This window comes from Colletotrichum fructicola, assembly GCF_000319635.2.
Source record: "Colletotrichum fructicola Nara gc5 chromosome Unknown KSG_Nara_v1_contig07, whole genome shotgun sequence".
Lineage (NCBI taxonomy): Eukaryota > Fungi > Ascomycota > Sordariomycetes > Glomerellales > Glomerellaceae > Colletotrichum > Colletotrichum fructicola.
The window spans coordinates 3,361,784-3,376,977 of record NW_027094057.1 but is presented as its reverse complement, the minus strand read 5'-3'; the positions used below and the strand labels follow the sequence as shown (position 1 = coordinate 3,376,977).

General features: G+C 50.6%; 7 protein-coding genes across 7 annotated transcripts; 4 read left to right on the top strand and 3 right to left on the bottom strand.

Moving 5' to 3' along the window:
• Positions 1-163: 163 nt before the first annotated feature.
• Positions 164-513, bottom strand: CGGC5_v012645 (uncharacterized protein; the record flags this gene model as incomplete). Its single annotated transcript, XM_032030227.1, has 3 exons — positions 164-241; positions 296-343; positions 409-513. 3 exons carry the CDS (start codon positions 511-513, stop codon positions 164-166), a joined length of 231 nt encoding a protein of 76 aa, XP_031890248.1.
• An 859-nt stretch (positions 514-1,372) lies between these two features.
• On the top strand, positions 1,373-1,698 carry CGGC5_v012644 (uncharacterized protein; the record flags this gene model as incomplete). The annotated part of the gene is made up of 3 exons (XM_032030229.2): positions 1,373-1,486; positions 1,542-1,595; positions 1,651-1,698. The coding sequence occupies 3 exons, from the start codon at positions 1,373-1,375 to the stop codon at positions 1,696-1,698; spliced, it is 216 nt and encodes a 71-aa protein (XP_031890247.2).
• Positions 1,699-4,073: 2,375 nt separating this feature from the next.
• Positions 4,074-5,426, top strand: rgxB-1 (Alpha-L-rhamnosidase rgxB; the record flags this gene model as incomplete). The annotated part of the gene is made up of 2 exons (XM_032030230.1): positions 4,074-5,139; positions 5,200-5,426. 2 exons carry the CDS (start codon positions 4,074-4,076, stop codon positions 5,424-5,426), a joined length of 1,293 nt encoding a protein of 430 aa, XP_031889950.1.
• A 2,211-nt stretch (positions 5,427-7,637) lies between these two features.
• CGGC5_v012642 (uncharacterized protein) lies at positions 7,638-8,865 on the top strand (the record flags this gene model as incomplete). Its single annotated transcript, XM_032030231.1, has 3 exons — positions 7,638-7,683; positions 7,778-8,021; positions 8,124-8,865. 3 exons carry the CDS (start codon positions 7,638-7,640, stop codon positions 8,863-8,865), a joined length of 1,032 nt encoding a protein of 343 aa, XP_031890163.1.
• Positions 8,866-9,602: 737 nt separating this feature from the next.
• Positions 9,603-9,995, top strand: CGGC5_v012641 (uncharacterized protein; the record flags this gene model as incomplete). The annotated part of the gene is made up of 1 exon (XM_032030232.1): positions 9,603-9,995. One exon carries the CDS (start codon positions 9,603-9,605, stop codon positions 9,993-9,995), a length of 393 nt encoding a protein of 130 aa, XP_031890164.1.
• A 541-nt stretch (positions 9,996-10,536) lies between these two features.
• On the bottom strand, positions 10,537-10,929 carry CGGC5_v012640 (uncharacterized protein; the record flags this gene model as incomplete). The annotated part of the gene is made up of 4 exons (XM_032030233.1): positions 10,537-10,575; positions 10,621-10,668; positions 10,729-10,858; positions 10,919-10,929. 4 exons carry the CDS (start codon positions 10,927-10,929, stop codon positions 10,537-10,539), a joined length of 228 nt encoding a protein of 75 aa, XP_031890165.1.
• A 3,900-nt stretch (positions 10,930-14,829) lies between these two features.
• CGGC5_v012639 (uncharacterized protein) lies at positions 14,830-15,173 on the bottom strand (the record flags this gene model as incomplete). The annotated part of the gene is made up of 3 exons (XM_032030235.1): positions 14,830-14,892; positions 14,952-14,999; positions 15,051-15,173. 3 exons carry the CDS (start codon positions 15,171-15,173, stop codon positions 14,830-14,832), a joined length of 234 nt encoding a protein of 77 aa, XP_031890167.1.
• Positions 15,174-15,194: the final 21 nt, after the last annotated feature.

The window sequence follows — 15,194 nt, the reverse complement described above, 5'->3', positions numbered from 1 at the left end:
AGTTCAAACCCGAAAAGCGTCGTATCTAACTTTGGAATTAAACAGATGTCTTTGGTTCTTCCCGATAGCCCACTATAGCACTGTGATACACCTTTCCAAGTAATACGACGCAGTTGCCCAAAATAAACAACCACCTAGCTTTGGGTATTTGTTGGCCTCGTCGTCAGCCTGTCTGTTGTGAGAGAGTGTGGTTATCGGAGTAATGGTCCGGGCTCTCTATCTCCAAGCTTTTCATCTCATCCTGCGCATATTTCAGCATATTGAACCCCGTCTGTAGGGCCTCTTAGTCACGAACCTGTGTGAGTGTCCGCAGCAGCTTGACGTGGTAGTGTCCACGAACATGCTACACAAAAGCGATCAATCAAAATGGATTTCTGCTGATCTGGACCAGGGAAGTGTTTGAATTACCTTGCAAGATATGTCAGGGTCATCAGGAAATATGACGCGAAGCCTCTGGATCAGAGTGCTTATGTCGGGATATCGAGCCTTCAAGATGACCTTTTGTCGCTGCATAGCGGCGAGCGTGATCAATCAAATAGCAGAACGACGCAGTGAGGTAAATGAGGCTGCTTGAATGAAGTAGAGTTAGTGAAAATAATTGTTCTTCTGACGGAGGCGGATAATTTTACTCTATAAGAGCCTTGGTCTGCCTCTGGGCAGCGAGAGGCTCAACGCCCGTATCAATGTCTGGCTTAAAAGTCCCTTGCGTCCTATGAGTACATGGACAGCGCGTTCACTGGAAAGACAGTGGTAAACAAGGTGCACAGCCCAGATAGTGCATTTCCCTCGCCTCACCATTTGCAGCCTTTCGTCGACCTGAGCCTCTCTTGGGCATCATTGCGTCGTTTCCTTCTGAGTTGTAGGGTGGCTCCGGCCCCTCATTGGAGATACCAAGACGTTCAGTGATTGATACATCGTGTTTGCGTCATGCAGTCAGCAGCTGTCAACCAATTTCAATTGCATTTTCTTCTAAGGCATACTAGGCAGCCTCTTATGACCGAATAAGCTTCGCTGGTTCACGACCTTCCATTGGAACAGTGACCTTGTTACTTCAGGCGATGATCGTGGCGTTGTGCAGTCAGTAGGTTTATCATTGGACAAATAACATGCGATATTTGCGATCTGAGCAGCCCGTTCGGTGTCGTTGCCAGTAAATATGTTCTGGCTCACTGTTGGGCATATCTGCATCTGTAGAAAGACGAACTAGTGGGAAGATAATGCCGCCTATGCTTTCACCTGCTATACATGATGCCACCTACCTTGGTGAAGGCACAGAGGACAAGTTCGTCGTGGAAGTTCGCATTCCAACGCTCCTAGTGCTATATTCTGGATCCTCCCTTCAAATCAGTGTCGCACGCTATATTGGTGCACCATGGATTGGGCACTTGACCATTCGCCGCTTAGCCTTTGCGATGTGGACCTTCGAAAGGTTTTCCGCTATGAGCCCGGCAGCGCTACGGTGATAAGACTTAATGCTTCAAGCACAGTAGGTTGAAGTTTCTATGGCCAGAGTCTACTACTGACATTGTGTTTTCGTCAAGGAGCCACGGGTTTGGGTACTCAATGACGAGCAGTGGAAAGAATGGATTCTTGACGTAAGCTGTAATATTCTTCCACAGCTGGGCGTAGTATTCACTATCCAAACCATAGAATCCGCCGGCCGGTGAATATGCCGAAGCAAACATGACGCTGGTGTAAGTATTTCAAGACTCTGCCATGGAGGTTTTGGAATTGACGAGCATTATCAGCCTAGTTCCCCGAAGGACTCGACCACTCGAGCCAGATTGCAGTGGCAATGTTCCTCCCCCAGAAGGCATTAAAGGTTTGCCGTTCTCATTGGAAACATTCCGACTGATATCAAAGCACCTTTCAATCCACAGCGGCATATCAAGGGTAGTTAACAGGGCTGATGTAGGCGTCATTTCGACGGCTGAGGTGGAAACAAGATTCTCATCACTTCCTTCTCTCGGTTTGTCCGGACCTTTCATGTTACAGCTGACTGTATGGCTGATGCGCGGATTAGTTTACCACTGTCGATCGTCTAATATGTGGGAAGGCGATCTAGCACTCTCAGTTACACATTGTGTAGAATCTGAATCTACATTTGGCATGCTATTTGGATGCACTACACGGATCCAGGAGGAGGTTATCAACAGACTTAGATTTGCAGGGGAAGCTATTAGACACCCACTCTTGCTCCCAGGGATATTTGTGGAACTGGAACGAAACCGGCATGTGAAAGATTTGGTCGAGAAGCAAATCCTTAGCCTGGAGAACACCATTTCTGATTTGACGTCACCGGGGGACGCGATACCTCCCTCAACTGAAGACACCATCTCGTTGTGGCTCGACACTACAGCTCTACGGAACGGATTGACAAACTGGAAAGAGCAGATACGAGAGTTGATTTGCCACCTTGACGAAATCGCACTCAGGCAAGAGGAGCAAGCCCGCGGGCCACCGAGGGCCTTCTCAACTGATTCATCAGCCTACACAAGGACTAAAATGCTGGCAAACACTAGCCGCAAGATTCGAACCCGCCTGGTATCAGTTGTCCGTGAGTACGAAGAAAGTATACGAGACTGCAACATGAGAATTGAGGGTGTTGCCATGGCGACACAACTGGTAAGTCAACGGCTCAACAGCCAGCATCCATGAGTGAATGACATTGCTGATATGTTATTAACCAACCCTCTGCAACAGCTTCATGCTAAGACGAACTTGGAAATTGCCGTCGACGCCAAACGAGATGGGAAGCGAATCCAAAATATCTCATTATTTTCCGTCATATTTCTTCCGAGCATGTTTGTCGCCGTAAGTTGAATTGGAGTTTCGGATTCTGTCACAGCTGCTAATATAAGCATCTGAAATTAGACAATCTTCTCCACGGACTTCTTTAACTGGTTTCCTGGCCGGGGCGAAGCTATGATATCACCGCATATTTGGATTTTGTTCACCTTTTGCCTTTGTGTCAGTCTGGCATTTCTTATTGGATATGTGCTAGTCTCTTCTCGGATTTCCTGCATTAGAAAGAGGCAGTTTATCAAGCGGGGGTGCGACGTATTTGTCTAAGGCAATGGAAGTTGAGTCGTTGTTTTCGGTAGCACGAGATCGATTTTGACGTTGCCTAAAATAACCGCGTCTCACTTATCTGCTCAACTAACTGGATTCAATTCGCGGATCAATAGGGACAAAGTCTAGAGTCGGACATATCAAGTAAGACTCGCTCAAAAACATAACAGCATTTGGTAGACCACATAGGATTCACGGCAGAGAAACCAGACTAGAAAGTAGTATCACGAACAATGGTCAAGCTGTCACTGAGTGGGTACTCGGCCCGGACCCCGCCGGCCGGCCCGCGTCATTACCCTGCACTGCGACAGAGGCCGACGCCCGGCGAGCGTCACAGCTAGGAAAGCAGTCTTGCTTGCCCATCTTTACTCGAAAGAATAGCTCTCGCATGTAACGTTCCTGCACGTCTAATTTTGCTCGTGACCTGCTGCAGCAACCATTAGAACACCTTATGAGCTGATGAGATCCCCTCACTGCAACTATGCAATGCTTGATGCTATCATCACATCTCGCCAACAACAGGAAATGTGTTTCCAGACCAACACCATGCGGCTTCCATCGCACTAAATCGTGAAGTGCCGAACGAGAGCAACGGGAGACCAGGGCGTCATGCGGAACACAGACGTAATGAATGCGGGGAACGGACGCTAGGGGGACGAACCCAACGCCTTACCCCGCTAAACTTGGCCTATGTCATTCGCTGACAAGCTGCCGCAACCCCCTGATCCTCATCATATGATCCATCTCCAGGTTTCACGAAGACCAGCTTTCTCAATGAGCTTGAAGCCTTCATTAATCCGAGCGAAGTAGTGCGCGAAAGAAGGTCTTGCGATCAAATGTCGAAGCCACTCACGTTCTCTTGAACCGTCTCATGTTCCCTCCTCTACCTTTGACCTATTAGAAACAAGAAACGTCTGTTCGCGGAGTGGCAAAGCCTCCCTCACATACCTACTCGACATCTAATTGGGGCCCCGACCGCTCCAGACCACACACCACACATCATGCGTGGCTTAGCGCTCATTGCGTCGTTGGCGGCCGGCCTCGTCCTAGGCCGCGACGTCCCACGGTTCTCCTCAGCCACCGCCCAGCTAGCTGAGGCCGACCCAGACGTGCCCAGCGAGAGCGATTGGGTGGAGAGGGCAGAGAAGGAGGGCCGGAGCCTCTGCTACCTCGAGCCAGCCGCAGACGGCGGCGACGACGCGCCGGCGCTGCTCGACGCGCTCAACGACAAGTGCCGATCCAAGAGCATCATTGTTCTTCCCGGCCCGATCTACCACATCAACTCGCCCATGATCACCGAGGACCTCGAGGATGTAGTGATTGACCAGCGCGGCAGGCTCCTCTGGAGCAATGACACGACGTACTGGCTCTCGGTGTCGATGCCCGTGGACTTTCAGAACCAGAGCACGGTCTGGCACTTTGGCGGGGACCGCGTGGTCTGGGAGGGCCACGGCGTCGGCACCTTTGACGGCAACGGTCAGGTCTGGTATGACCTCAACGCGGGCGGCTCCAACATGCCCCATCGTCCGATGAACATCAACTTCCGTGGCTTCTCGAACTCGGTTGTCAAGGGCCTGCGCTTTGTCCAAAGTCAGATGTGGACTATGAACATTATGTACTCACAGAACCTTGTGTTTGAGGACATTTACGTCAACAGCACGTCCTCAACGGAAAACAACTCACTCAACACTGATGGAGCGGATACGATGTACTCGGATAACATCATTTTCCGCCGCTGGGTAGTGGTGAACGGTGACGACGCGATCGCCCTGAAGGCGAATTCGAGCAACATCTTCATCTACGACAGCGAGTTCTTCGGCAGCACAGGCATCGCCATGGGCTCGATCGGTCAGTTTATTGGCCAGTTCGAGTACATTGAGAACTTTCTCGCGAGGAACGTGACCTTGCACGACACTCTCCGTGGCTGCTACTTCAAAACCTGGACCGGCATCCAGATCGGATACCCGCCAAACGGCGGAGGCGGCGGAACGGGTTACGCTCGTAACATCGTGCTGGAGGATATCAAGCTCGACGGCACCCGTGGAGAGCCGCTCTTTATCACTCAGTGTGAGTCCTTCTCCGGCCACGCGGGTGAGTCCTGCGACTCATCGACCTTCCACATCTCAGATGTCGTCTGGAAGGACTTCAGCGGGACCATCACCGACGACGTGCCCAGCTCGGGCTTTTTCCGGTGCAGCGCCGCAGCTGGCGGGTGCACCAACCTGACTGTCGAGAACTTCACTGTCCATCCCGCGTCGCAGGAGGCCGTCCTCGATAAATGGCTGTGCAAGAACGTTAATGGCGCCGAGAGATTCGACTGTACGGAGATTGAGGAAGACGCCGGTGAACTCTAGATGTCGATTCTGGTGTTTTCCAACTTGTTCCGGCGTATCCGGAAGGTCTAGAATGTCCTTCGCGGCGATGGTGACGGAATGCATGTCGTTAGCGTAACCGCGGGTTCACTTCATATGGACCTCTTGCCGCGTATTGACAATGGCATGCTTTGCTCCAAGTGGGAACACAGACCGTTGCCAAGCCTCTCTGTCCAAGGTGTAATTGCTTTAAGAGATGTGAATGTCCCGCCGGGTTGCAACTTGACTACCGTCACCCTGGAACCTCGGCCGAGGCCGGGGAGTTAAGACTCCGGGCGCCGATATCTTGCCCCCCTAATCTTGTCGCCCCGACGGCCCAATGGAGTTCGGGAACCTCGTAACAAGCAATAGACAGTCCGATACCCGATCCTCATCGGGACAGGATGCTCCTCCGTAAGTGCTGCCGCCCCTGGAATGGCCCGATCCATCATCGTGACAGCATCCACAAGGCAGCGGTGACATGGAATTTCCCGTCCATCAATTTTGAGGCGTCCAACTGCCGTTCTCAGCGCTAGCCGTTGCCGCCCTGCACACGATAATCTGCCTTATCAGGAATAATCATGGCATTCTCACATCAGCAAATCCTCCTCGCCTCATCGATTGCATAACAGGCGCTCACAGCCAAGATGCCTGTCCTCAAAAAAACTGCTTGAAGTGATGCGCTGGCCTCGCTAGTGCCAAGGGTGGCGGCGTATCAAGCTCTGATCTTAGCTGCCGATCCTGCAGCTTATTCTCTGGCAGAGCCTTGTTCGTCCCTCGGACCTTGCCTGACGTTTTGTACTGCGAGGACAACGGTTTGCCTTTTTTGGCATTGGTATTTGCAGACTGGGGAAAGGGCTTGTTCCCTGTTGTACAGAAAGAACCAGATCTGACAGCGGACGGTTTTGTCCTTCTTAGTTTGCGCGCGGTGCTCGAACGCCTCTTTGGTCTGATGTTGTAATTGGGTGGCCCGACGTGAAAGCGCAGGTTCCCGCAAGTCTCCTATTCCTGGATCATTAGAGCCGTTAGAGGCATGACTCGACACGCGCATAGTTCAGGCAGAATAAAACAACGATTGAGTTTCTGCACGTCGAACATTGACAGCGTAGCCAAACCGTACCGACAAATCACCTAACGAGGTGACGGATGAGTTCCACCTTCCGTCCCATAGCCTGAGGATACAACACTCCGCGAGTGGATCAAGAGCGAGGTGCGAGGTGCGAGGTGCTCTGTTGTTTCTGATACTCTAATTTAACGGATTACTGTATTTTTGTCGGGCGCGACTTGGCACCCGACAAATCACCCCTGTCAATGATCCGGTACTTCCGGCTGCCGAGAAAACCTCAGGAAGTGGCTCCGCCAACATCCAATCGACATGTGGAAGACGAAACGGAACTGGGGATGAACGGTTCCACAGTAAATAATGGATTATTCTTTTTTTCCTCTTTGCGACTACTGCTCCCACATCCCTTATTCAGTGTTCCTCCGACGTGTCTCCCACCGTCAGTTCATGCTGATTACAGGTGGTCCTACGTGGAGACCGGGCGCAGCAAGGAGCGGAATCAAAACTGGGTTTGATACTGCGAGGTACAGACGCAATCACACGCATCACACACGCGTTCGATGGGCGGCGCAACGGCTTGGGATCCCCCTAGGTCGCGTGCCCTCCTTCCTCCAGTACCGCCAACATGCCGAGACCAGTCAACGCCCGGGATGTCAGTCGTGTCTCCAGTCCCCGCCGCTCCTTCTTTGCTACAGCCCCCTTGGCAACCCCCTATCAGACGGCTCCGTGTGGTCGCACCCGCACGTGTGTCGTCCAAGGCTGATGGGGAAAAATAGAAATCCCAACAACGCCTGGACGCCGATCTGACAATGCTTGGCCCCGATGCTGCTTTTCATGCTGGATACTGGGGCGCGTCCGCGCCCGCGAGTGGGTTTGTTCCGCCCGGAGGCAGCAGCTGTGCCCTGGGATTCTTATTAGCCTCGTCATCCCTCTCCTTTCTTCCCCAGGTGGTTACGAGTCTCTGGGAGGTTTTTGGCATTTTACAAGTATTAATCGATTATCATTCACTCCTTTCCCTGTCTCCTTTGGAGAGAGACAGCACCGGTTCCCTTCTTCACATCAAGACGGATGTTGTGATACCCTTCGGGACGCTCCAGATTTCCCCGTTGACTTTCTTCTCTCCATTTTTTTCATTGGGTTAGACTGCGACCATGGCTTCGTCGATCCCAGCCCTGAAGAACGTGGTCGAGCCGGCATGTAAGTTCCATCAAGACAAACATCACTTCTTCTCGAAGACTGGCGCAAATGCTTAGTATGATCTCGTTCAAACTCTGACCCGTGTTCTCTCCAGTCATTGTCTTTGCGTTCACCATAGGCACCCTCATCAACCGCCACAGACCGGAGTATGACGATGACGTAGACGCCTGCGAGCGTGGGTCGGAGGATTCGTCGTCTCGCCCCACCTCTCCGCTCCTCAAGCCGGGGATGCGCGTGGAGGCGGCGGAGGAGTCCCGCGTCAACAGCAACCTCCTCGTTCGGTTCTACAGAACATTCCCCTTCCTTTCAGAGATTTGGTATTGGAACTTGACATACTGGTAAGTACAACGTCCCTGAAGTTTTCTTTTTCTCGTCTCGTCCTGTTTCTTGTTGGTGTGGTACCGTGCGGATCAGGGGTCTAACTCTACTTCCACCACCAGGGTCTACCAACTCCTCCGTGCATTCTCGGCACGCATGATAGCCGGCAACGAAGCTGTCTTCAACCGCGCCCGTGACCATGCTATCAGCATCCTGCACTTCGAGAGGTTCTTCGGTTTCGACATCGAGCTCGGCGTCCAGCAATATGTCCTCAACAGCGTGCCATGGCTGATGCCCATCCTGGCCAAGGTCTATTACTCACACATCAGTCTCGGCATCTGCTTCATCATTTACACGTACTCCTTCCTGCCGCCGAGCACGTTCCAACGAATCCGCCGAACGATCGCCATGGACAACGTCGTCGCCTTCTTCATCGTCACCTCGTGGCGCTGCATGCCGCCCCGACTGCTGCCGGCCGAATACGGATTCATCGACATTCTGCACAGTGCACAGGGAGGAGGGAACGCGTGGACTCACAACAAGTTCCAGCTCACGATTGCGGCTATGCCGAGTCTTCACTGCGGTACGGCTCTGTTCCTCGCATGGTCCATCTGCCGCTTCTCGCCCCACCGCCCGCTCCGCCTCATCGCGCCCCTGTGGCCCATGGCCATGTTCCTGACGATCGTTGCGACGGCGAATCACTTTGTTCTTGATGCGATGGTTGGTGCCATGGTTCCGGTCATTGGTTGGAGATATAACCACGTCATTCTCTACCTCAAGCCTATGCAAGATAAGGTTTTGGAAGGACTTGGGTTGAGAGTTCCGGACGATGAGCGACCTGCGCCCATCCCGAAGGAGTGGTAGAGACTTTGATGCAATTTGAGCATCGATGACGAAAAGACAAGTTCAGTTGCACGCAACAACTTCGTGTGTAGAGTTTAATAAGTAATAAGATAACGCTTACGACTTGAGAGCTTTCTTCAACTCGGGCCACTTGCCACCGACCACAGTTGTGAACGTATCGCCACAATTGAAGAAAAGTGCTCTGTTTGATCTCACAAGCAAAATATTTAAAGAAAGCGGCTGCTTTTTGATGTGATGATCATAAGGCGTTTGAGTTGCGTCCCAGGATAAGGTAAAAACTATGATGAAATGCTGCACTGTGCTGAAAGCTTCTGCGGGAGGCCCGCCGCCACTCTGCGACGTGACTTTCGGAATAAGATATATAGAAGAGCATGTCAATTTTCAATCACTCATGCGGGATGTTGCAAATCTATCCTCATTGAAACAGATCAGAATACCCTCCTATGCATCTGCAGAAGTCCACTCGCACCATGGACAGGCCAAGTAGGAGAGGTAAACATTTTCCCTTCTTAAAATCATCGAAAGGGAAGACTAACAACGGATTCAAGAATGTTCAATTATCGATGTACGTGTTGGTGAAAGCACATATCAGATCGATACCGCGAAGCTTCCCTATTTCGGCGCATTTTGCAGTTTTCAGCAGCTTACCGGCCGTGACCTCGTTCACGACCCCATACCTTATTTTGATCACATCATCTATGGCATTGAAAATGGGTATCAACATTTTTTCCGCCGCCATGCCGTGTGATGTTGAGGCATATCGCCTGCTGTGCGACACCTTGGACTTTTTGGGCGTCGACGTTCTTGGCGGCAAGGATCTCCGAGCCATCTATGGCGAATTGAAGCGTTGGAAGAAGTCCCGAACTCCAATATGGAGACAGCCCAGAGAACCGAATCTTTCTGAGTCCCGAAACGCTGCGTTCTGTTTGGTATACTTGTTTCTGATTGGAGACTTTAACGCACCTGAATATGCCGGGAGAGTGTCAAACTTTGCATTTCAGGTTGCTAGACAAGTTCAAATCAACGACTCCGTCTTTGACTATCCGACAACAATGATGGTCAAGCAGGCTTTCCTGGAGAGATTTGATCCAACATTCTCTCAACGGTACGATCTCGATCTAGGCGTCTAGAGGGAATGGCATGCCATTCAACATTCAATGATATAGTATACCCCAGGCATGCTTTCAACATCATTTCGCAGCCTGGGTGCTTGAGGGTAGGGGGGAGGCATAGTTGACCAAAAGAGATGATAAATCTAAATTTCCCTCTTGGATGAAAGCTGAACTGATGTTCACGACGGTGCTTCTTTCTGTCAATGGCAAGTGGCGAACCTGCGCCTTGTGTTTTGTAATCTACAGCTGGCCCTTCCTCCTGCCGAATGATTTCCTGCTGCCGGACCTTGGGTATAGCAAACAGACAGACTTTCTTCAAGATCCGCTCAGTCTAGGAAGTCTGTAATCATCGCAAAGAATTCCTAATCTTTACATAATCAACATGACGGATGAAACACTCAGGAACCTTTGAGTTCTACAGATGACATAACGAGATGAGGAAGGAGTACAAAGAAGTAAACCTGAGTTGACATGATGTTCCTTCATAACACCAGCCCGAATGCAGAGGGCAAAGAGCACAATGCTTCTGTTGTTTGCCAGCCCTTCAGACACCTCTGTCTCATCGACATGAACCATAGTAGCAGCCATTTAATTCATTCTAGGCCCGTTAGTCTCACGCTGCCAACGCATGGTTGATCCATACCGGTGAAAGTGGCCTCTGGGAGTAGATTCGATAGGTATTGTGCCGCATCTACGTTCCGTGGTCTCTTTAGAACGCCCCGCGATACATCGAGCAAGAAGGATGTCTGACCTCAACTTTGTAACCAGTGCCTCTCCTTCCGAACTTTTGCTTCAATAAGACGGAAAGTTTACGAGGGTCGATAAGCCTTGAGGGTAAAACCTGCCCCTCCCCATTCCGCGAGGATCCACTTGACGCAGAGCTATGTGAACTTTCGTCAACCGAAGTGATACACATTGGTGAAAGATATTTTGAAACCAACCTGTATCCCATGATGCACGGTTTTGCGGATTATTCTCTGGTTCTTCTAGTTCCTAGTGAAGTAAAGACCGATTGATACCTGCTGGTGATGCCTGGTAGTATGATGCCTAGCGCGAGGAAAAGAAAACTCATAACCCAGACAAAGTGCGGGGATGCCGTGATATGCATATCCTTTGATATGCTCAGCCTCACCAGGAAACATACTGCCCAGAAGGCATGGTCAGAATGGGGTCAGGTGAGCCAATACTCACCCAGCGCGTAATTGTGGCTTCACATGGAATTGCACATTGTCTCGGAATAGAGCGGGACAAACAGAACAAGTGCACGGCATCCACCGAAGCTCAGCCCCAAGCCTCTAATGGCTATTTGGAGGAAGAGCTTCCATACCGGGGCCAAAGGTGTGTGTGCCTGACGTGCGACCCCATTGGCCTGCCTTGTCCAGAATGTTCCCGTTTTGCACTTTGGTTGGAATGTAACCCCAACTCGGTTCGGCTCTAGTGAGTGATGGCTGCCTAACCGAGATACCATGCATGTAGGTAAGGTATGTAAGGTGAAAATGTCAGTGTGTCAGCGCGTGTGATGATGTATTCAGAGACTGAATGTGCATCTCATGTCCTTTGGCACTGAAATGATCTCTTCAGCGAGAAGGCCCCCCGGTCAGTCACTCCAACACTTTGACCTTTGATGCATCATCAATTGGATGTTGGCATAAGCAGTGGATACCATGTAGGCTCACTCGCGTAAGTTCGTCTGTGATGCACGTCGGTTGCATCTAAGCCCCCCCGCCCAATGCCATGCAGAGCCCTCGCCCTCTTCCATTTTGGAGTGCAAATGGCCACTCAGCCTCACATGAAGCCCCCAAGATTCTCAGCAAAGGCACCGCGGCGTACATTTTGAAGAGGGCAACCGGTTATGCGAGTGATCAAGTCCTCCAAAAGCTCATCCACTTCCAATTGGTGGCGCCCCCTCTACCGTCCTCAACTGTGGGTGATCCCTTCATTTCATGGTGGCAAGGCTATCAGAGGGCAATTCAAATGTCATTTAAGTTGTGCATAATTCCAGACTGAAGGGGATTGGGTAGAGAGCCAAATTGAAAGCAAAAGGGTCCCTTAGTTATCTTAACAATTGCAATTGCGAAGGTTGAATTGTGTGCCAAATGAGCCCCGCCAACATAGATCGTGCCGTTGACGACGGCACTAGAAGTGCCTCGCAATCTTGGCTTCCCCAGGTGGTATGTATTGCCCATTTCATGACTTTGGTAGTCATCTTGCCGTGACCTAACCACTCTCCAGCAAGCAATAATAGAAGGCCCAGAGAGCCGAGCAAGAAACTCATCACATGACCCAGCAATTAGTGCCATCTACGGCCAGTCTGACTTCGCCAATGCCCCCGATCGGCACGAATCTTCTCAGAATCAAGATGGTCGACTTGCTAGATTCGCGTCTGCCACTTGGGAAAAGCTCTTCAATGTCACCGTCCCATTTTCACAGTGGGCTCAGATACGATTCAGCCTCCTTCCACCCCAATCTCCAGTCACTACCAGTGTCTGCGACGACTATGGGATCAACCAATGGCACCTCAACAATGAGGCAGCGGAGATTTCAGGAGACAAGCTTCAACACTGGCCAGCTGACAAGGATGAAATTCTGCTGGGACTTGCGGCGCATCGAGAGATAGCCATAACGAAAGCTCGGAACAAGCGATTTGCCCTGCAAACCGCCTTATTTGAGGCCATGGTTGCATCGAAGGACAGTAAACGATTTCTTCCTCTCTCAAAGCTGGAGCAATTGATTACAACAACAGTGGTTCTACAGGAACTAGCCACAGAGTTCCCTAAACTTTCCGGTTCAGAGCTCGCTGATTGCGCTAGCTTCGTCTGCGACAGCAATTGCAGCAGGGGCGTTAAAGCAAAACACCTCAAATTCACACCTGGCCTACGATTATTTGCCTTGCTCATCATGATCGACCAGCTAGACAGCTTTCTTCATCTCAGGGCCGCCGGACTCGGTGATATTGATCTTCCTCTGGAGACTACCAGCACTTATGGCCACCTCAAAAGCACCCATACATCAAAGACGTTCATGTGCTTTGAAACGTGGTCACCGTTTAAACTTGACGCATTCAATGATTGGCAGTGGAAATTGCTTGCGCCCTACTTCTCGACAACCGATGATGCCCGGGAGAAAGTTCAGTTTTATGTGCTTTCCCCGAAAACAGTCATGCCCTGGACGAAGGAGGGGCTCACATTGGACGAGGGAGGTCAGAGTGGAGTGAAGAAAGTCAAGATACACGAGTCCCACCATAACTTCAAATTCTCCCAGGTACGTTAAAACAAGAGAGACCCCTACTTCCGAGGAACAATAGCTCAATTGGACCGCACTAGAGATCGAATCCGTACTTCGCCGTCAAGAAGCTTTAATCCAAGGACAAAAAGCAATTTGACAGAGACGTGGACGCACTCAAACGCTTCAGCAGCCGGAGCAACTCGAATCTTATCCAGCTCTTGGCAATCTATCATTTTCAAGAGGATTATTGCCTTCTGTTCCCATGGGCAGATGGAAATCTGGCAGACTTTTGGAAGAAACATGACCCCCCAACAGACGATTCAGTCGTCTTCGGCAGAGTAATGTGGATGGCCGAGGCCTGCTACTGTCTTGCCTCAGGTCTACTGCAGATTCATAACTATCAGACGACGGAGGAGATCAAAATGACCAAATGGCACCTAAGTACTAGAGCCTTGGCACTGAGGGCCAAACCGGCCTCGAGAAGCCGATCCAAATCAAAAGAAAATCCCTCAAACAGACCAAGATTCGGAAGACACGGAGATATCAAGCCGGAAAACATCCTTTGGTTCAACGAAAATAACAGTTCAGGTTACGGAATACTCAAGATATCTGACTTCGGACTAACCAAATTCCACAGCAGAGGTTCAATCTCAGAGACAAATTCACGAAGAACAGCAGGGTTTTCTAACACCTACCGAGCCCCTGAAATCGATCTACGATCAAGTATCAACCAGCACTACGACATATGGACTCTTGGGTGTTTATATCTTGAGTTCGTCACTTGGTTTTTGATGGGTTGGTCCGAGATCGATCGACAGTCAAAAGAGCGACTAGCTGAAGACGCCAAGCCAGAAGACGACGACTGGATACCAGAAGATACTTTCTTCAAGTTGGAAAAGGCAGAGAAGTCCGAAAAAGCTGTTTTAAAGCGTTGTGTCATCAAGGTCAGTTAATGGGTGTCATCCTCGCTGGTGCGTTGTAACGACTATTGGTGGAACGAGACTGACTGAAAGCCTGCGTGAAGTGGATTGAAAGTATACATCGGCATCCGAATTGTTCGGAGTATATACACAATTTTGTGGATTTCATACAACGTAAAATGCTGGTGGTGGAGAAAAGACATCGCGTTAGCTGTTTTGAAGTCGTCGGAAGGCTTCAGCAGCTGCTACTTGACTGCCGTTCGGAGCCCGAAGTCTGTCTCCAAGGAATTCCAAGGCTTGGAAGCCCCAGACACGAGTCGGAAAAGTCAATCCCCGCTTTCTTTGGCAATACGTTCAGGTGCACACAGTTTCGATGCTCAAATACTATCGCAAGGCCACTTGGACTATGTTTTATTGGGTTGTGTGCTTGCAAGAGTGCGGGAAAGGCCCAAAATGATGGCTGATTTGTGAGGTAGAATTTCGATGCCAGTTGATAGCTTAGGCGACAGACCAGGCACATGCTGTATCATCATCATCCAGGACGGCAAACCGTCCAATGGAGATCATGCTGTAATCGCGAAAGTGGGAAACGGAATTTATTGCGAATTTCCAAAATGTTTGACTGGAGCTTGCGCCGGGTAAACCTTCTATCGCAGTAGTCTAAGTACCCCATGGCGCCCCCGTTTCGGGCCGTCCCGTCAATCATGTTATTCTCCTTCCCATTGGGTCTTGTAGTGGGACATTCGCGAGTTGATTGCATCGATCTCTTTCTATTCGCTGTCAGCGGTGTCCACCGGATGTGCTACAGAGAACCATGCGAGTGCTTTACCCTTTGAAGCTTTCGCGGAACCGAGAGATGGAAGTAGTCTAACCTTATCTGAGAAAGTCAGTTCAAAATCACTGCGACTGGGGATGATTGTATATCTACCCCGTTGATGCGATATCTGCCTGCCCCGAAGATCTGATCGAGCTCTTGTTTGAGAAGATCTTTCTTCTGATAATCAATGGCCACCTGTTGCTCGATCAAGGCCAACTTGGATCGGGATGGCATGGCGTTGTTTCATCAGCAGAA